Below are 16,673 nucleotides of genomic sequence, written 5' to 3'. Positions count from 1 at the left end.
CTTACTCACAACTGTGGGACAACTGTGATTGCGCAACACTAGATTTAAATGCTGAATACGGACAAAGGCATATCAAATGTTTGGTTTATCATTTCAGCCTTATCAATAACGTGAAATAAAACGTGAAATATATGCATCAGAATATCTGAAAGCTTTGAAACCAGGGTTGCTCAAACTAACATTGCCCAGAGATGCTGATTTATGATAGATCAATTTTCTTATGGCAAAAAATCCCTTATCCAGAAAACTACAAGTTTCAAAATGCAGTCGATCAGTCTGGTTCCTACACTCACATCATAGGATCCAGCCTTGATTTGCGAGTACAATCTGTGTTGGTCTTCATCCCAGAAGGGAGGGTACCCGACCAGTAAGATGTACAGAATCACACCTGTATAAAAGGAATGGAGAAAAAAATGGCAGCAGGTTAAAGCCAGAGTCCATCATTTGCAGCTACATGTATCCAAAAAGTAACTGGTGTAATTATTGTTGAAAACATACTTGGTTGAAAGATAATGAGGGGACTAAACTCCCTGTGAAATTATTCTTTCTGGCAAGCTGTCATTTTAAAGATTTCAACGAAAGAAGGCCTTTCCAACAGTGTGTCTTAAGAAGCACCATTGGAAATTTCCTTTAGTAGTTCGTTTTTTTATTCGGTGAAGTGCGCACAAGCATTGACACGACACAAACGCGTGCCCGGTTGCTATAATTTGTCGGATCGGTGCGCAACATCGCGTAGCTGCAATCGGCTAGTGAAAACGTTTCTTGGACGCTGAATTCAGGCCCAATTCAAAACATGATTTAGCAACTTTTGATTTGAAATCGAGATCCTAGAATGTTGTTTTTCTCAAAATATACAGCTGAAGCTGAGCTGAAACCTCATCAGGTTAATTGATCAGCACCCTTCTTTAGATTTTGAGCACTTTTGTTGCTTCAAACGAACAAAATGCACAAATTACAAATGATGGACTATACCTTTATGCAAATGCGCAAACTAACAAGCTAAATTCAGTTTTTGTGAAGTTGTTTGATAGCCATGTCCTTTTTTGTCCCCATTAATGAGGTCCAAATGAAGGACTAGTTTGTCCAATTAGTGATGATTGGGAAAATATAGTCACCAAGTCTTCAAATCACACAATTATTTTTCTGTCAAAATAGTCCTTGTAAAAGTGTACTTGTAACAGAAATTCATGTACATGTACCTGTACGAGACATTTCTTCATTAACTGTTATTTTACTTTGGTCACATTTGTAAAAACTCTCAACAACGATGGATGCATTTAATAAATTGCAAGCCTTGTTTTGTTTTTCTTCTAACATATTTTCGTGACCTAAACCCCTTGGTCCCAGTAATGCCCCCAGACCACCCTGCCTTCCTGAACCATAGTATTGTTAGGGTTTTATGAAATCATCAGGGAATGAATAAAATGTCATTAATACAAAATAGCAGTTCGATTTAGAGCCAGAGTCCATCATTTCCAGCTATCCCAAAAATAACTGGCGTAATTATTGTTGAAAAACAAACTTGGTTGAAAGATAGTAAGGGGACTAAACTCCCTGTGAAGTAATTCTTTCTGGCAAGCTGTCATTTTGAAGAAATCAACAAAAGCAGGCCTTTCCAACGGTGCTTCTTAAGAAGCACCATAGGAAATTCAAATTTGTAGTTCGTTTTGTTATTCGGCGAAGCGAGCGCAAGCATTGGCACGACGCACGCGCGGTTGCTATAATTCGTCGGATCAGTGCGCGACATCGCGTAGTTGCAATCGGCTAAGTGAGAACGTGTATCGGACGCTGAATTCAGGCCCAATTCAAAACATGATTCAGCAACTTTTGATTTGAAATTGAGATCCTAGAATGTTGTTTTTCTCGAAATATACAGCTGAAGCTGAGCTGAAACCTCATCAGGTTAATTGATCAGTACCCTTCTTTAGATTTTGAGCACTTTTGTTACTTCAAACGAACAAAATGCACAAATTACAAATGATGGACTATACTTTTAAGCAAATGCGCAAACTAACAAGCTAAATTCAGTTTTTGTGAAGTTGTTTGATAGCCGTGTCCTTGTTTGTTCCGCATTAATGAGATCCAAATGAAGGACTAGTTTGTCCAATTAGTGATGATTGGGAAAATATAGTCACCAAGTCTTCAAATCACACAATTATTTTTCTGTCAAAATAGTCCTTGTAAAAGTGTACTTGTAACAGAAATTCATGTACATGTACGTGTACGTGTACGTGTACGAGACATTTCTTCATTAACTGTTATTTTACTTTGGTCACATTTGTAAAAATTCTCAACAACGATGGATGCATTTAATAAATTGCAAGCCTTGTTTTTTTATTTTTCTTCTAACGTATTTTCTTGACCTAAAACCCTTTATGGTCCCAGTAATGCCCCCAGACCACCCTGCCTCCCTGAACCACAGTATTGTTAAGGTTCTATGAAACCATCAGGGAATAAATAAAATGTAATTAATACAAAATAACAGTTCGATTTAACAATACACATGTATCTGATGCAGGGATTAAGTGGATCCTGACATTTTTTCCTGAAATTTTCGGTATAAAGGGAGTGTCATGGCCTAGTACAGAGATGCCAACTTTACAGACTACAAAACAGTAATGATTCTTCCTGCAACGAGTAATGCTAATGTAAATACATAGGACAACAGTCAAGTTTAAGAGTAACCACAGTACTTTTTAGAGTAACCACATTGTTGGCGTATAGGACAGCTGGAATTTTCAAGAGTAGTAAAATGCCTCAAAATCCTAATAATTACTCCAGAAGAGTAATGGTTGGCATCTCTGCTAGCAGTTAAGAACACCGGACTCATGTTTTGGTGTTTCAGAGGCAACAGTGACGTGGGTTCGAGCCCGCCGGCGGACACTTGTGCCCTTAAGCAAGGCACTTAACCATTCTTGCTTCGTCCTTCGGATGGGACGTAAAGCCGTAGGTCCCGTGTGTTGTGTAATGCACCTTAAAGAACCCAGTAACACTTGTCGCTAAGAGAAGGGGTTTGCCCCGGTGTCCTGGCAGTGGCCACAGCACCTTGTAAACTCTTATTAGGTGCTACATAATGGGTCTTATATTCCTCATGTACTTCATTCATTTATAATAGACATAACTCCCAGTGCCTTGAGTACCTATACTCTATTGCGATAATGCCTGAATAGGTTTCTGCAACGTAACCATACAGATACAGAAGGGAAAGTACTCACACATGTACGGTGCAATTTTTTTTTTATTTACAATATCAGGCAATACGGGGGATTCTCAATACAGTGCGCCAACAAGAGGTTGCCAGGGACAGTCAATTTTTCAACTTTACAGTTGACAAAGACAAGGCCGACAAGCTGCGATTTGAACTAATGTCAGTAGACAACTTGAGGAAATTTTATAATAGATCGGGGCACAGCGTTTGGCCGCCTCACAAAAAAACACCGTCTTGATAAAATGAAAAGAAAAACAAAAGATACTTGAATCATACGCTTACAAAACTACTGACCCCACCGCCGCGAATTTGTCGACCATCTCCCACAATGCATTGCGAAAAATGGACTCTCCGTGGCAACCACTTGGTGCCACACTGTATTGGGAATCGCCCGTAAGGCAGGAGGATTTACATTCCTTATTAATGGGGGGGGGGCAACTCCGATTTCCAAGCAAATTTTTCGATATTTGCTCTTGTGAGTGCCATCTACACATACACTTCCTGCACGGAGTCTATAATACAAATTTTTACACTGGTCTAAGGCCATGTCCAAAACACAAGTACTTTGGGACTACGGCTTCAGTTCTGCCGTCAGAGCTCCAATAGCCATAGCCCTAGACACCAGTGCCTAATTAAGACATGGCTTCTAGCTCTTTGTCACACTTACCGCATGCCCAGATGTCCACAGCCCTTCCGTATGGATCCTTCTTCAGAACCTCCGGTGACAGGTAACCCGGTGTTCCAGCAAAACCTGTCGGCCAAAACGGTGCAAGAAAATGAGAAAAACTCAATGCAGAATTAGGGTCTACAGGCCATTTTGTACTACCCAAAATCTCTTGTGTTGGACTCTTTGTGGAACACGAGATTTCAGGAAAACCTTTTTAAACAAGGATCACGAGCTCCTCCATGGGCCCGGTGCTCTCAATTCAAACCCTGGACGGAACCAGCGTACAAAAAAGAAAATCTAAGACAGACCCATGTACACAACATGAAGACACGTTTGAGCAGTACGCCTTACCAAGCCACGGATCATGCAAACCCAAGGCAGGATCCAGAACACAACTTTGGGGGGGGTGGGGAGGGGGGGCCAAAATTGTTTTTATTCGCTGAAATTGCCTACATGTACAATGTACTTCACATTCTATGTTCCGTAAAATACATCTTTCCCTGTCTCGCAGACGGACTTTTCATGATGTAACATCTGTCGAAATGTCCCCACAATAGCTAGCGTTCAAAAAATGTTCGGTTCCCACAACTTAATGTTCCCAGGCATGTGCGTCATGTAAATTATGCCGCTCAAAACGTGACGTCATGAAATTAGATCTGGGTAATTCCAGCAATGTAATGTCTGTAGCAGAGCTTTTAAGAGCTCAGTGAATAAACCTGAAAATGTATTTTTCTGATCTTATACATCCATCATCTGGTAATGGTCGAGGAGATTACAGACTAGGAGTTTTGGATCATTTCTCTGAATCATTAATTATGGAAGACATCATGGTTAATTGGCTCTGTCATGGACATTACACTTCCTTTCGTCGGGTGCACCACAAAGTGACGTACATGTATCGTCTATGGACTTTGTGCACACGATATGTCACTTCATGACGCGACCAAGGCTTTCATAGCAGTGGAATTGCCTAATTATCCCCGGTATAGTTCAACGATGCATTAAGAAAAAGAAAAAGACAGCACAAGACAGGTTTGATAAAGATATCAACAAAAACAGACAGGCAGCAACCGCTATAAAATTCGTCCTGGGGGTTCAAAAAAGTGCCACTAGCATTCCTGTGGTTATGAAGCTGGCATTTGTGGTTTGAAAGTATCACAATAATGATACCACAATTTCCCCACTGGGAATTTCCTGTCGTCATCTGGATCTGAAGTATGAAGATGATGGACAGAGCATACTATTTGCACAATGTTGTGTTGCCAAACCGGTTCTTTCCAGAACCGCACACGGTCACAAAACAGATCTCACTGAATGTTGCTACTGCAAACCTCATTACATCAGGAGTCAGATTGGCGCAGTGGTTTCTTTCCTCGCCTTCCACCGCTGTGGCCTGGGTTCGATTCCTATCCTGGTTCACATGTGGATTGGGTTTTCAGTCCCTACCTGATTCCGTGGGTTTCCCCCCAGAATATTCTTCTGGGGTTTTCCTCCCACCTCTAAAACTGAAACCGGAGATATAAAATCCACCCAGGAGTACAAATGGGTACCGGCATTAGCTGGGGAGTAACCTGCGATGGACTAACATCCCATCCAGAGGGAATAGAAATATTCTTAGTCGTTTCACGCTGCTGAAACCGGAGATATAAAATGCCGACGAGATGGGCCTCATTGGCTCATGACAGACTTCACTTTTTATTTTACTTACAATTCATCTAAAACAAGTCCCTCTGACAGAATTATTTTCTCAGCTCAGCTTCTGGTTGGATATCAATCTTTTTGGGCCATTTCCTATATTTGTTTAATTAAAAACCAAGGACGAGTGGACAAACAAGCCTTACCAAACCATGCCGGTTGATCCCCTTGCAACTCGATAGCAAGACCAAAATCGGCAAGCTTGACAGCAGCACCTTTTAGTTTGCTTGCTAGTAGTAGGTTTTCAGGCTAGAAAGATAAGGAAAAAAAACAAGAAAAATTCATGAATACATTGTAGAAATATAATGTGCAATGTACATTTACTCACCACATCAGTTTGAAAGGAAATAAAGTCTCCAAGTGGCTATGGGCTCCGTTTACAAGTACCCCCTCACTGGCAAGGATGTTAGAGTTGGGGGAGACTATGGTCTGGTTTCCCGACCAAAAAGTTCCGACTTTTATTTTTAACAAATCTTATATTCATCAGAAATAGATCTTTTGGTCTGGGAACCAGACTTGCGAGTCCATTGGGAGAGACATTCGAACGGACTGCCGACGCCTGACGCTCACGCGAAGATGCTATGGTTTTGTGTGCATTTAGAATAAAATAAGTAGTGCGTACTTCGCGCTATACGCGGGTGAACCAGTACGCACATGGGCTATGTCCTGTCCACGGTGCTCTCAAAAACGGTAAAAAAGCGCCCTCTTTTGTTGGTGATCGGAGCCCATAAGGTAGCAGTGTTATAGTCAGGGGAAATTCTAGACACAATTACATGTACAACACAAGTCAATTCATGAGTCCAGTCACTGGTAATATGTCATACATTGTATTTCATTTCAACAGCTTGAGAGCTGACTTGGGACTGAATGATTCTGATGGACTTTTGGTGACTTGTGATCCATTGTTAGTTCCTTGAATATAACATGGTAGAGTTAAACAATGGTTAATAATTAAAGTCTCTTTGCGTAAACTCTAGAGGGCGCTGGGAAGCTTCCATAAATGAAAGCCAAGTCATGAGGACAACCAACTTTTGTTGATCTGCACACTGGTTTGCAGCCATGAAAATCAAACATCTCAAAAACGGAGTGAAAAAACATGTTTACAAACTCCCTGTTCAAAAACTGGCAGCCTACATGAACATGAACATGTACATGAACATGTACGCTAGAGATGCATGCAGTTGAGTATATTCACATGATGAAAATGGTATTAACCCATTACACCTGTACTACATGTACATGTATTACATTGTATAACATTGTATTAATTCACTTTTGAATCTAGAAAACCAGAGTGCTTGCGCGGTTTCAGGCCTTATGGGGTAATAGGCAGAGCGGTTTGGGGCGGTACAGGGACTTACAGGTTTAAAGAACCATACTTCCATATTTGCCATATGGTCACAACTGGCAGGGCGAGGGGGTGGAGGGGGTCTGTAGTTATGCAAAGAGCCCACGGATAGAGATATCATATAGGCACCACTCACAGACTACTAATCTGATGTAATGCGATCATGGGTATGAAGCCGGCTGCCTCCGCCACACAAGGAATGGGGAAGTCAGTGCCAGCACGGCTTTATGCTAATCTCGTCATCTATACACTGTTTAAGATGCATCGCAGCTCTTGCCGCTTATTTGCAAGTAAACAGCTTCCAACCCAGAAATTGAGGTCGACATTTCATGGTAATTCCATTATACAAGTACATACGAATGTACATGTACAATGTACGTACAATACATGTGACGTTTGTGCATACCCGGTACATGTATCACCATAGCAATGAATTGTCATTACAGAGACAGCATAAATTATTTTGAACATGCACTGTTAGTGATGTCATTTTCGCAATTTGTAAAATGGGTAATGTGCAGGAAGTATAACCAAATCATGCGTATGTAAATAATGTACAAACAAATGCTTGATTGACAATAACAAAAAATACTGCCGTCCATGCAATGATTATCATGTGAGCAATTTCCGAACATCTCGGTAATAAACATTACAAAAATTGGTAGATTAAAGGTAGAATAGAACATTTGTGCATTTTTTTTCGTTTGAAGCAACAAAAGTGCTCAAAATCTAAAGAAGGGTGCTTGACGACTATTAAACCTGATGAAATTTTAGCTCATTGATTGCAGCATATTCCGAGAAAACAATATTCATGGATCTTGATTTCAATTCAAAAGTTGTCGAGTCATGTTTTGAATATCAGCATCCGGGACACGTTCTCATTCAGCCGATTGCAGCTACATGATGTCACTCACTGAACTAACGAATAATAGCAACCGCGCGCACGTGTGCGTCGTGTCAACACTTGCGCACACCCATTCACGGATTCGCCGAATTACAAACTAAGGCCTATAACAGAAATTTTTAAAAATGCGTCACTTGATGCATCAAATTACTGTTAGTAGTTTGTTTTTAATTTGGCGAAGCTGTGAATGGGTGCACGCAAGAGTTTTCTGTGACAGAACTGCTAAGTAGACCTATGCGGTTGCTATGATTTGTCGGTTCAGGGTGTGACATGGCGTAGCTGCAAATCTGCTGAATGAGAACATGTCCCAGATGCTGATTTCGGGCACAATTTAAAACATGACTTGGCAACATTTTTTAACTGAAATTGCGATCCTAGGATATTGTTTTCTGGGAATATACAGCATTCACTGAGCTAAAACTTTATCAGGTTAGTTGTTAAGCACCCTTCTTTAGATTTTGATCACTTTTGTTGCTTCAAACGAAAAAAAATCACAAATGACAAATGATACACTCTACCTTTAAAAATAGCATACATGTCTGAATTGCTTATCATATTTGATCAGTCACAAGGCATTGCATTGTGAAAGGTAAGGGGGAAACGACAAAAGGTCAGTCACCAACAATGGTACATACCATGAACCATGTAACAAAAGGCGGAAGTGAGAAAGGAAAATGAAGTCGGCGGAACGGGGTTGGGTAAACTGCATAACTACAGTTTTGTAAATGTACAGGAATCAATAGTGCCTGCACATATGTACCGGTACGTACAAATGTACACGCCTGTGCTATAATGTACATGTATGTGCGGGAGTTTCATATACAGAACCCAATGCACCATGCAAGTGTAATCCTACATGTATGTGCATTCAAGTCCATTAATAAGCCTATGGGTATTAAATAACATGAACATACATGTACATTACGTGTACGTATGTTAATGTCAAAGTGCGAATGTGCACCAGTTATGTGCTATTCAGTCTACAGGGAGTACAGATGATAGAGACACATACACATGTACCTGTGCATGTACAAGTAGTACAGATAACATTTAAAATATTATCCACAATAGACAATGAATTGTTAGGTTGCTTTCCTTCCGGGGACAAATTTTATATTTGGGATGTATTTTTCCCCCCATGGCAAGTATTTTCCCCCGTTGCCGGCATTAATGAGACTGACATTTGCGTACCAGTCGGATGACACGGGTTGGGAAACCGTCGATTTGGGAAACTAATATGGAGGCTCAAGACCTTGCAGGGGTTTCCACGGTAACCATTAGGCTGCCATGGCAACCTGGTGTAGCTGGTTTTCCCTTTTTTCCTTCCGCGAACAGCGTGCGAGTCGTTCGAGCTCATCACCCATTAGTATGCCATACATCATTATCTCTCCCGTTTTTTTTTTTTACCCATCTCTTTCTCTCGTTTAAGTCACATCTGATGCCGTCGCGCTATTATGCAGAATTACAGATGAGCATGAGGGAACAGCTTACTACAGTCAAGCCTTCGTGGACGGGAAGAATAACGTTTCTTCTTTCTATTCTCCGTCTCTTCCCGATATCACAATGACATTAAAAATCCACTTCTTCTTTTGTCCCTTGGCAGAGGCCCGGGCAAGGGGCTACACGAGGTCAGGCTCCGCCGGGGAAAAAAAAACGGGGGGAATAAATTATGGTCTTACACCTGCTGATGTCAGTGGAGGGATTTTGGTGTCAGGTCATCAAAATCATCCAATGACTGCGCAAAGATGAAAAGCTGATTACGACGGACTCTTAACCTTTTTTTGAAAGTCAAATGATTTGGCTGTCAAAGTGGGGAAAGGAGTGCATTTTGACGACGTTCGTGTGAGGAGTAATTAGATGCTTATCAAGGCAAGAAAAAGGGGGGGGGGAAATGATACATTACACAGATAGACTTTCTCAGTTTGCAATGAAATTGATTGGACATTTTTATAAAATCATAGACGAAATGAGCTACCAGTAGGAAAAAGTTACCCGGTGATCCCCAAACCCTTTCAATATTTTTGCAAATTTAATGTTCAATGACTTTTCAAAAGCACGTTTAATTTTTGTTAACTAGATTAAGGCCTAGGCCTCATTAATAAAATAGAATTGATTGTTCATTTCAAATATATTAACGGAGCACATTTGGTTAAAACTTTTCAGATAGAGGTGCTTTTTTTACATGCACAGACATGTACAATTATGTATGTATAATAATTCTATGCGGACACATTTCAATTGTCAATGTGTATGTCTAAAATATAATACAGCAATTTTGTGAATGGACATGTTTGATATTATTTAACTAAATCTGAAAAATAATATGTGCAAACATTTTTTTTTCATATTCTTTTGCATATTCCCACACAAAAGACTATGTGCATGTGCATGTACTTCTGCCAATTCCATGGCAAAGTGCAGACTGTAATGGCTGTTCTTAATAATAGTTTAAAGCTTGGGGAATTCCTTGGCAATAAGGCACATACTCTTGACATTAAGAGCCGTGCATACCGGTACAACAATCTTGTTGATATTTGATGGGAATAACAAATGTCACTCAAATTCTGTATCCCCCCCCCCCTCCCTCCCCAGACAAAAGGTTCATGTACCTGAAAAGAGAGATTTACAGAAGTTGAAAAGAGAGATTGACAGAAGTTGGTTGGTTGGTCGGTGGGGTTGGTTGGTTGGTTAGGGTAAGTTGGGTTGGGGTTGGGGTTGGTTTGGGTTGGACTAGGTTGGGTCAGGGTTGGTTTGGGTCAGGTTCAGCTTTTGTTGGGTTGGGTTGGGTTGGGTTCGGTTTTGTTTGTTTCTGCATTCAATAGGGGACGTTGAACAATAGAGAACAATAGGGTCCCCAATTCCTGAGAGGTCCCCAATCTTCGATCGTGTACAAAACATATGGGGGATCTTTTCTAAAAAGTACAAATAAAAGAGGGACAATAGGGGGTCCCTGATTGCAGGCAAATACACACGTACATGGGCTGGGTTGGGTTGGGTTGGGTTGGGTTGGGTTTGTTGGGTAGGCTTGAGTTTGGTTGAGTTTGTTTCTGCATTCAATAGGGGACGTTGAACAATAGGGTCTCCAACTGCAGAGGTCCCCAATTTGGATTCCTGTACAAAACATATGGGAGGTCTTCCTAAAAAGTGCAAACAAAAGAGGGACAATAGGGGGTCCCCGATTGCACGCAAATACACACTTGCTATGTTTGGGTTGGGTTGGGTTGGGTTGGGTTGGGTTGGGTTGGGTTGAGTTGGGTAGCATTGGGTTGGGTTGGGTTGGGAGGGTAGCGTTGGGTTGGGTAGGGTTCATTTGGGTTGAGTTGGGTTGGGTAGGGGTTGGATTGGGTTGTGAAGTGTTGGCTCGCGTGGGATCGGGTTTGGTAGGGCGAGACTGGCTGGGCATGGCCATGGTGGGCTGGGGTAAGGTGAGGTTGAGCAAGGATTGAGAGGGGCAGCCTTTGTCTCTTATTTTACCTTCAAGTCTCGGTGTACTACACTATTTCTATGGCAATGTTCCACACTCTCTAAGATCTGTTGGATGCAGTGGCTGGCATCTGCTTCACTGTAGTATTCTCTGGCAACAATGTCCTCAAACAGTTCACCCCCAGTAACTCTGTCGAATCAAAAACGGAATGACGCTTATAAACAAAAACTTTATTGGAGTGGGATTTCAAGTAATGTTTCAACTGATAAGTTTCATTTGAACCAGTATTGTACGTGTACCTTGTAAACACTGAATTGAGGTTTACTATTGGAAAATAACGGAACTTTGGCATTTTTCCAGTAAAAACTCAACACCTGTCAGCCACAAAACCAGCAAAACTTGCTGAAATACGCACTTCCTGATTTGTGTCAGCTCAAAGCTTCTGTTCACTTGCCAAGAACCAGCCAACCCAAACCCTTTCGCAAGCCACCCTCGGTGACTTGACACAACATTAAAGCTGTTTTGGTAGCATCTCACAGACACACTGGACTATGTTTGTAAAAAAAAAAAAATCCCATTCACACAATGTGAATAACCAGCGAGTTACAATGTAGCTTTCTACAGAAGGCCCTTCTCTTGTTGACATGAGACAGCGTATTACCCGAACCGTCATCGATAATTTAAATCCCATCTAGGAAATCATGAGGACATCTTGTTTTTTCGCGGCGGCCTGAAAGATCTAATAAGGTGAGCGTACGATCCGGGCTGTGAGTTCGAGCCGGAGGGTTCTCGCCTGGCTTCATGCAGCCGAGGGCCCAGATGGTAATGAGGACATGCTTGCATGAGCAGGGAATGCCGCAGCTAAAGGACAGAGTATTTCTGCTCACTGTCTCGACTGTTAATATCACAGGGAAACACCAAGAGAAGGAGGATTAATATGTATGGCAGAATCATAACCACAGAGAAATAAGGGGACGCGGAGTAACATTACAGGACCTTCAATCTTTTAAGACTGCCTTTCTGGAAAATTGAAGTAAAAGCTTATAAATTGACAACTTTGTCACACACACACACATGAACAGGCTGCCCCTCCCTACAATTTGAGTGTTGGAATAATTAATCCCAAACATTTATGTGACCGAAGTTCAACAAATACATGGTCTCACTTTATGTTATATTGAAATTGTAATATAATACTGACATTGTAAAATTGAGTTTGTTTGATGCCCACAGAACAGAAATTGACAAAGTGGGTCAATGCTTGCAATGCATGCGAATATTTCGAAGGTCACAGGTTCGAATCCCTGCGCAGTTATTTTCTTTCTGTGACAGAACTGCTAAGTACATGTACATATAGTATCTGGGTTTTTTTTTTCACATAACAAGTGGATCAGCAATGTATTAATTGTTACGCATTTTGAACCCATTAACACCTCGATACATTATATTCCCCGAAGAATCAATTACATGTTCCTATGCACTGGTAATAATGGGGCAGATACGGGAAATATTTGGGGGAATTGTGCCTTTGATGATATAAGCATGGCATGGCACAGTCGGAGTATGTCTCATGGAGCCATCGCAGATTTGCCCTATGAAAAAATAAACGTAGAACAAGCAAAATTCAAAATTTTCAAAATGGCTGTCATCGCTAGTATTCTACATACCGGTATATTTTTTCAAGAGACAAATCTGTGATAGCCCTATAGCCAAATTGCTACATGTATCTCATGACATATTCTGACTGTGTGCCAAATGCCATGCTCATAAATATCATCAAAGTCAATCCCATCACCTATCTGCCAGTACTATAATCATAAAGTGCTTTTAGGTGGTTTGGGGCAGTACAAAGAGAAACAGGCAGGGCAGATTCGGGCGGTACAGCGACAAATAGGTTAACACTATCATCCAATCCTTACAGAATCTACAGAAACACAAACTCAATCATAGCAATGTCACATTGCATTCTGCTCGACAGTCGACCAGGGACTGACCCCAAGTGTACTTTTCCCAAGAGACATCAGCCTGGTTTGATTGTGGCCAGCGGGGGCCCACGTCTGAGTGGCTAAGAATTGGGGTCAAAAGCCTCTATCGTGGGGATGAAGAGGCGCCAGGCTGGGAAGACAAGAGGGACTGGAAACAACCGAGCCCAGAATGGCAAAATGGCAGAAAATCATAGGGCGGTAATAAAATAATAATAGAATCATGTTTATCAAATTACTCATTCGTTTATATTTGTTTATATATTTTTGGGGGGGGGATGTTAAGGTACCGGTAAGAGGTAATGCATGCAGTACAGCCCAGAAAAGCAAAGGGCAGAAAATCATATATTAATGAATGGTTTTTATTTATTCATCAATATACTATCCAATAATTTCATTTTTTTTCGGTTTTTTTTTTTTTTTTGCCCAAAGCATCGTTCATGTGCAAAACAATTCGCATGTAATTTAATGTCCAAATGCCACAATAAGAACTTGAAAATGAAAAAAAGACGCCAGTTTGAAATACTGGAAAAATAGAAAACATTGATATCGCACACAATATTTGATAACAATTGATAAATAATTCATCTGTTATCAACGAGAATTTGAAATCAATTAATATCAATCAATGAAATATGTTTAAGCATTGTTGGTTATTATAAGTAACAATATCAAGCTGTTCATTGATACCAGTTTTACAGTGATGTCAAGCAGGTGTTCTTGTTGATGTCAATGAAATATTCTTACATTTCATTGACATCAACAAGAACGCCTGCCTGATATCACTGTAAAATTGGTATCAATGAAAAGCTTGATATTATAATGCCATCATGTCAATGAGAATATTTCACCGATATCATTTTTTATTAATTACAGCAGCCATTACATCATCAGAAAATTAATGCGTAATACTTACAAGTCAAATACTAGGTAATGAAAATTTTCTTCGGGAATGCTGTCGTGCAGGCGAACTAAAAAGAAAAGCAAGAAACAGACAAATAGTTTATTTAGTAAATTATACCAGATACATGTATACTTGCCAGGATGGGGTCAAAGCAATGATAAGGATAACCAAGGAAATAAAACAGGCAGTGATATGGGTCAATAACAATCTACTTAACCCTAACCATCCCAAATCCTCCAAAATCCTTTTTGCAAATTGGAGGAATTTGCAGGATTGAGGTTACATGGCAAAAGTGCGTTGCTGATTTTGGAGGACGCAAGGTCTTGGGCCAGACCTTGTGTTGTTTATGCTCAGCCTAGCATAAATTGAGTCCTTGATTATACTTGAAATCCTCCGCACTGCTTCAGGATGTCACTGCCTTTGCCTCAGCCTATAGACAGTCATAGCCGGAGGATTTTGCAGGACTCAGGCAGTGGTCACCTCTCCATGGACCATATTCAAGAAATAATGGAGGAATTTGCAGGATTGAGGCTACCGGTATACATGTATGCTATTTTTCCATAAGGCCAATTGGAGGATTTTGCAGGATTGAGGCTACCGGTACATCCTAGCAAAAAGGCTTAGGGAGTTAGGGTTAAAAACTTTGCATGGTGTAATGGTCATCAAATGTAATATACTGAAGGAGATGCCTTTCTACATGTTCTAAGTACACTGAACAAGGCAGTTGTGTACACAAATTTGATGTTAGGGTTCGGCCCAGACTGGGGCATTGAGTGCTGAGAAACATGTAAAACAAAATCAGGCCAACTTTACTCACTCAAAGCAAAATTCTCCAGAACTTTCATTGGGCAAAGAAAAGGTCCACAGTGTTTCAACTACCAAGTTTGAAGACTCAATTCAATTTTTAAAGGAAAGTTTTCTTCAATACTTTGCACATGAGAGGGAAGTCAAGTGATTTTACAATGAGGCTAAAGGCTAGACTGGTACATGTCAAACCATGGTCAAACTGTTTGAAAAGAATGACCTCTTCATTCGTTGTAATTAGTCTGGTGGCTGACTATGGAGAAATGTGTAGAAATAGAGACCAGTACCAGACTTGCCACATGTTTCTTAGGACACAGTTGATTGTTGGACTGGTTGTTTCAGGTGCCTGTCTATTGCGTTGCATGTTTTCAATTAGTTTTGGGACTCTCATAGACTCATAAACAGTCACGAGAGTCCCAAATTTCAGGACTACCGGTAGGTTTAATGCAACTTAGAAAAACAAGTTTCCACTCACAAGAGCAAGTTCACACTTAATATGTACATAATATATGTACTCCAAACTTGGGAAACTCAAGCGCAAAAATATCTGCGAAATATATACCCCAATGATAGGACTTGACAACTTAGCAGGCTACAGCTAATTTGTAATGTGAGCTTACTGCACCAAGTGCCGTGGCAAAGTATAGATTTCAGTCCAAGTGGCTCAGCTGCTAACAAGACTGAGGAAACAGCTTCGTTTGGGCAGTACAGTTTCTGTGGAAGAACTACTGACAGATTTCTCACATCAAAAATTAAGAATTGATCAGCATTTTAAGCAATATTTTGGATCAAGCAACCTTGCCCTTTGTACAGGTACAATACTACAAAATGTTATAATTGGCCGACAATTCTTACCGGTACGTGCTTGATTTCTCATAATTTACTATTTAGAAATCAATGAAATTAATTCAATTGAATACCGGTACCTGAATATGAAAAGGGCACGAGACAAGTTTTCGAGAGAGAGAAAAAAATTAATTACCGGTATATTTTCATTTCTTGGGTGATTTAATTTCTGGACTTGGGCCCTTTTAATATTCAGGTATTTAACTGAATTAATTTAATGGATTTCTAAATAGTAAATTATGAGAAAATTAAAAAAAAAAAATTAAATAGGCCCCCTATATTTTTATTTCTCGGGTGAAATGGTAAATTTGGAGCAGAAGTTGAAAAATAGTTAGGTTTTTCCAACGGTGGTCAGCCGACCACTGTTGGAAATGTATACAAAAATACCGTTTTCTTGAAAATGACTTCACACCAGGGGCCATAATTTTACAGGACGCTTTAGACTGTCAATTACCAACATCCTAGTAAGGTATTTCGTAAAAACTTGGTAGTTTTATTTTTCGATGTTTGCAAATGTTGTATATTCCCTTTAAGGGCATAATCTCAACACAAAAAGACAAATAAAAAATAATATCCCCATATGAAGCAGCACTTTCTCATACTTAACTCAATTTGAGATCTCAGTATTCTTTTTTAAAATAAAGAACACTTCCTTAAATTGGTTAAGACTAATTCAAATTGGCTTACATTAACAAACTTGTACCCCAAAAAAACGACACAACAGTTACGAAAAATATATGAAATTAATTTCTTAATTAAAAATGCATAACAGCAATTATAATTAGTGTAACAAAATCCACATTATGGCCCCTTTTATAAGGAACATGAATTAAAAGCAAGGTCAGACAATAGAGTAGAAATCAGTTCACAATATCAAAGTAACCATGCACA

General features: G+C 40.1%; 1 protein-coding gene across 14 annotated transcripts in view; it reads right to left on the bottom strand.

The window, feature by feature from the left end:
• The window catches only part of LOC119731335 (calcium/calmodulin-dependent protein kinase type II delta chain-like), an 85,175-nt gene that overhangs the window by 36,205 nt on the left and 32,297 nt on the right, over nucleotides 1-16,673 (bottom strand). For all 14 annotated transcript variants that reach the window (XM_038204495.1, XM_038204497.1, XM_038204500.1 and 11 more), the window contains exons 4-8: nucleotides 14,145-14,199; nucleotides 11,297-11,435; nucleotides 5,717-5,819; nucleotides 3,876-3,959; nucleotides 294-388 (exon numbers count right to left, since the gene is read on the bottom strand). In XM_038204495.1, coding sequence (XP_038060423.1) covers nucleotides 294-388; nucleotides 3,876-3,959; nucleotides 5,717-5,819; nucleotides 11,297-11,435; nucleotides 14,145-14,199 — 476 coding nt within the window. The remainder of the gene's footprint in view (nucleotides 1-293; nucleotides 389-3,875; nucleotides 3,960-5,716; nucleotides 5,820-11,296; nucleotides 11,436-14,144; nucleotides 14,200-16,673) is intronic.

This window comes from Patiria miniata, unplaced genomic scaffold (assembly GCF_015706575.1).
Source record: "Patiria miniata isolate m_02_andy unplaced genomic scaffold, ASM1570657v1 HiC_scaffold_23, whole genome shotgun sequence".
Lineage (NCBI taxonomy): Eukaryota > Metazoa > Echinodermata > Asteroidea > Valvatida > Asterinidae > Patiria > Patiria miniata.
The sequence above is the reverse complement of the archived record's forward strand: the minus strand, read 5'-3'. Positions and strand labels throughout refer to the sequence as shown.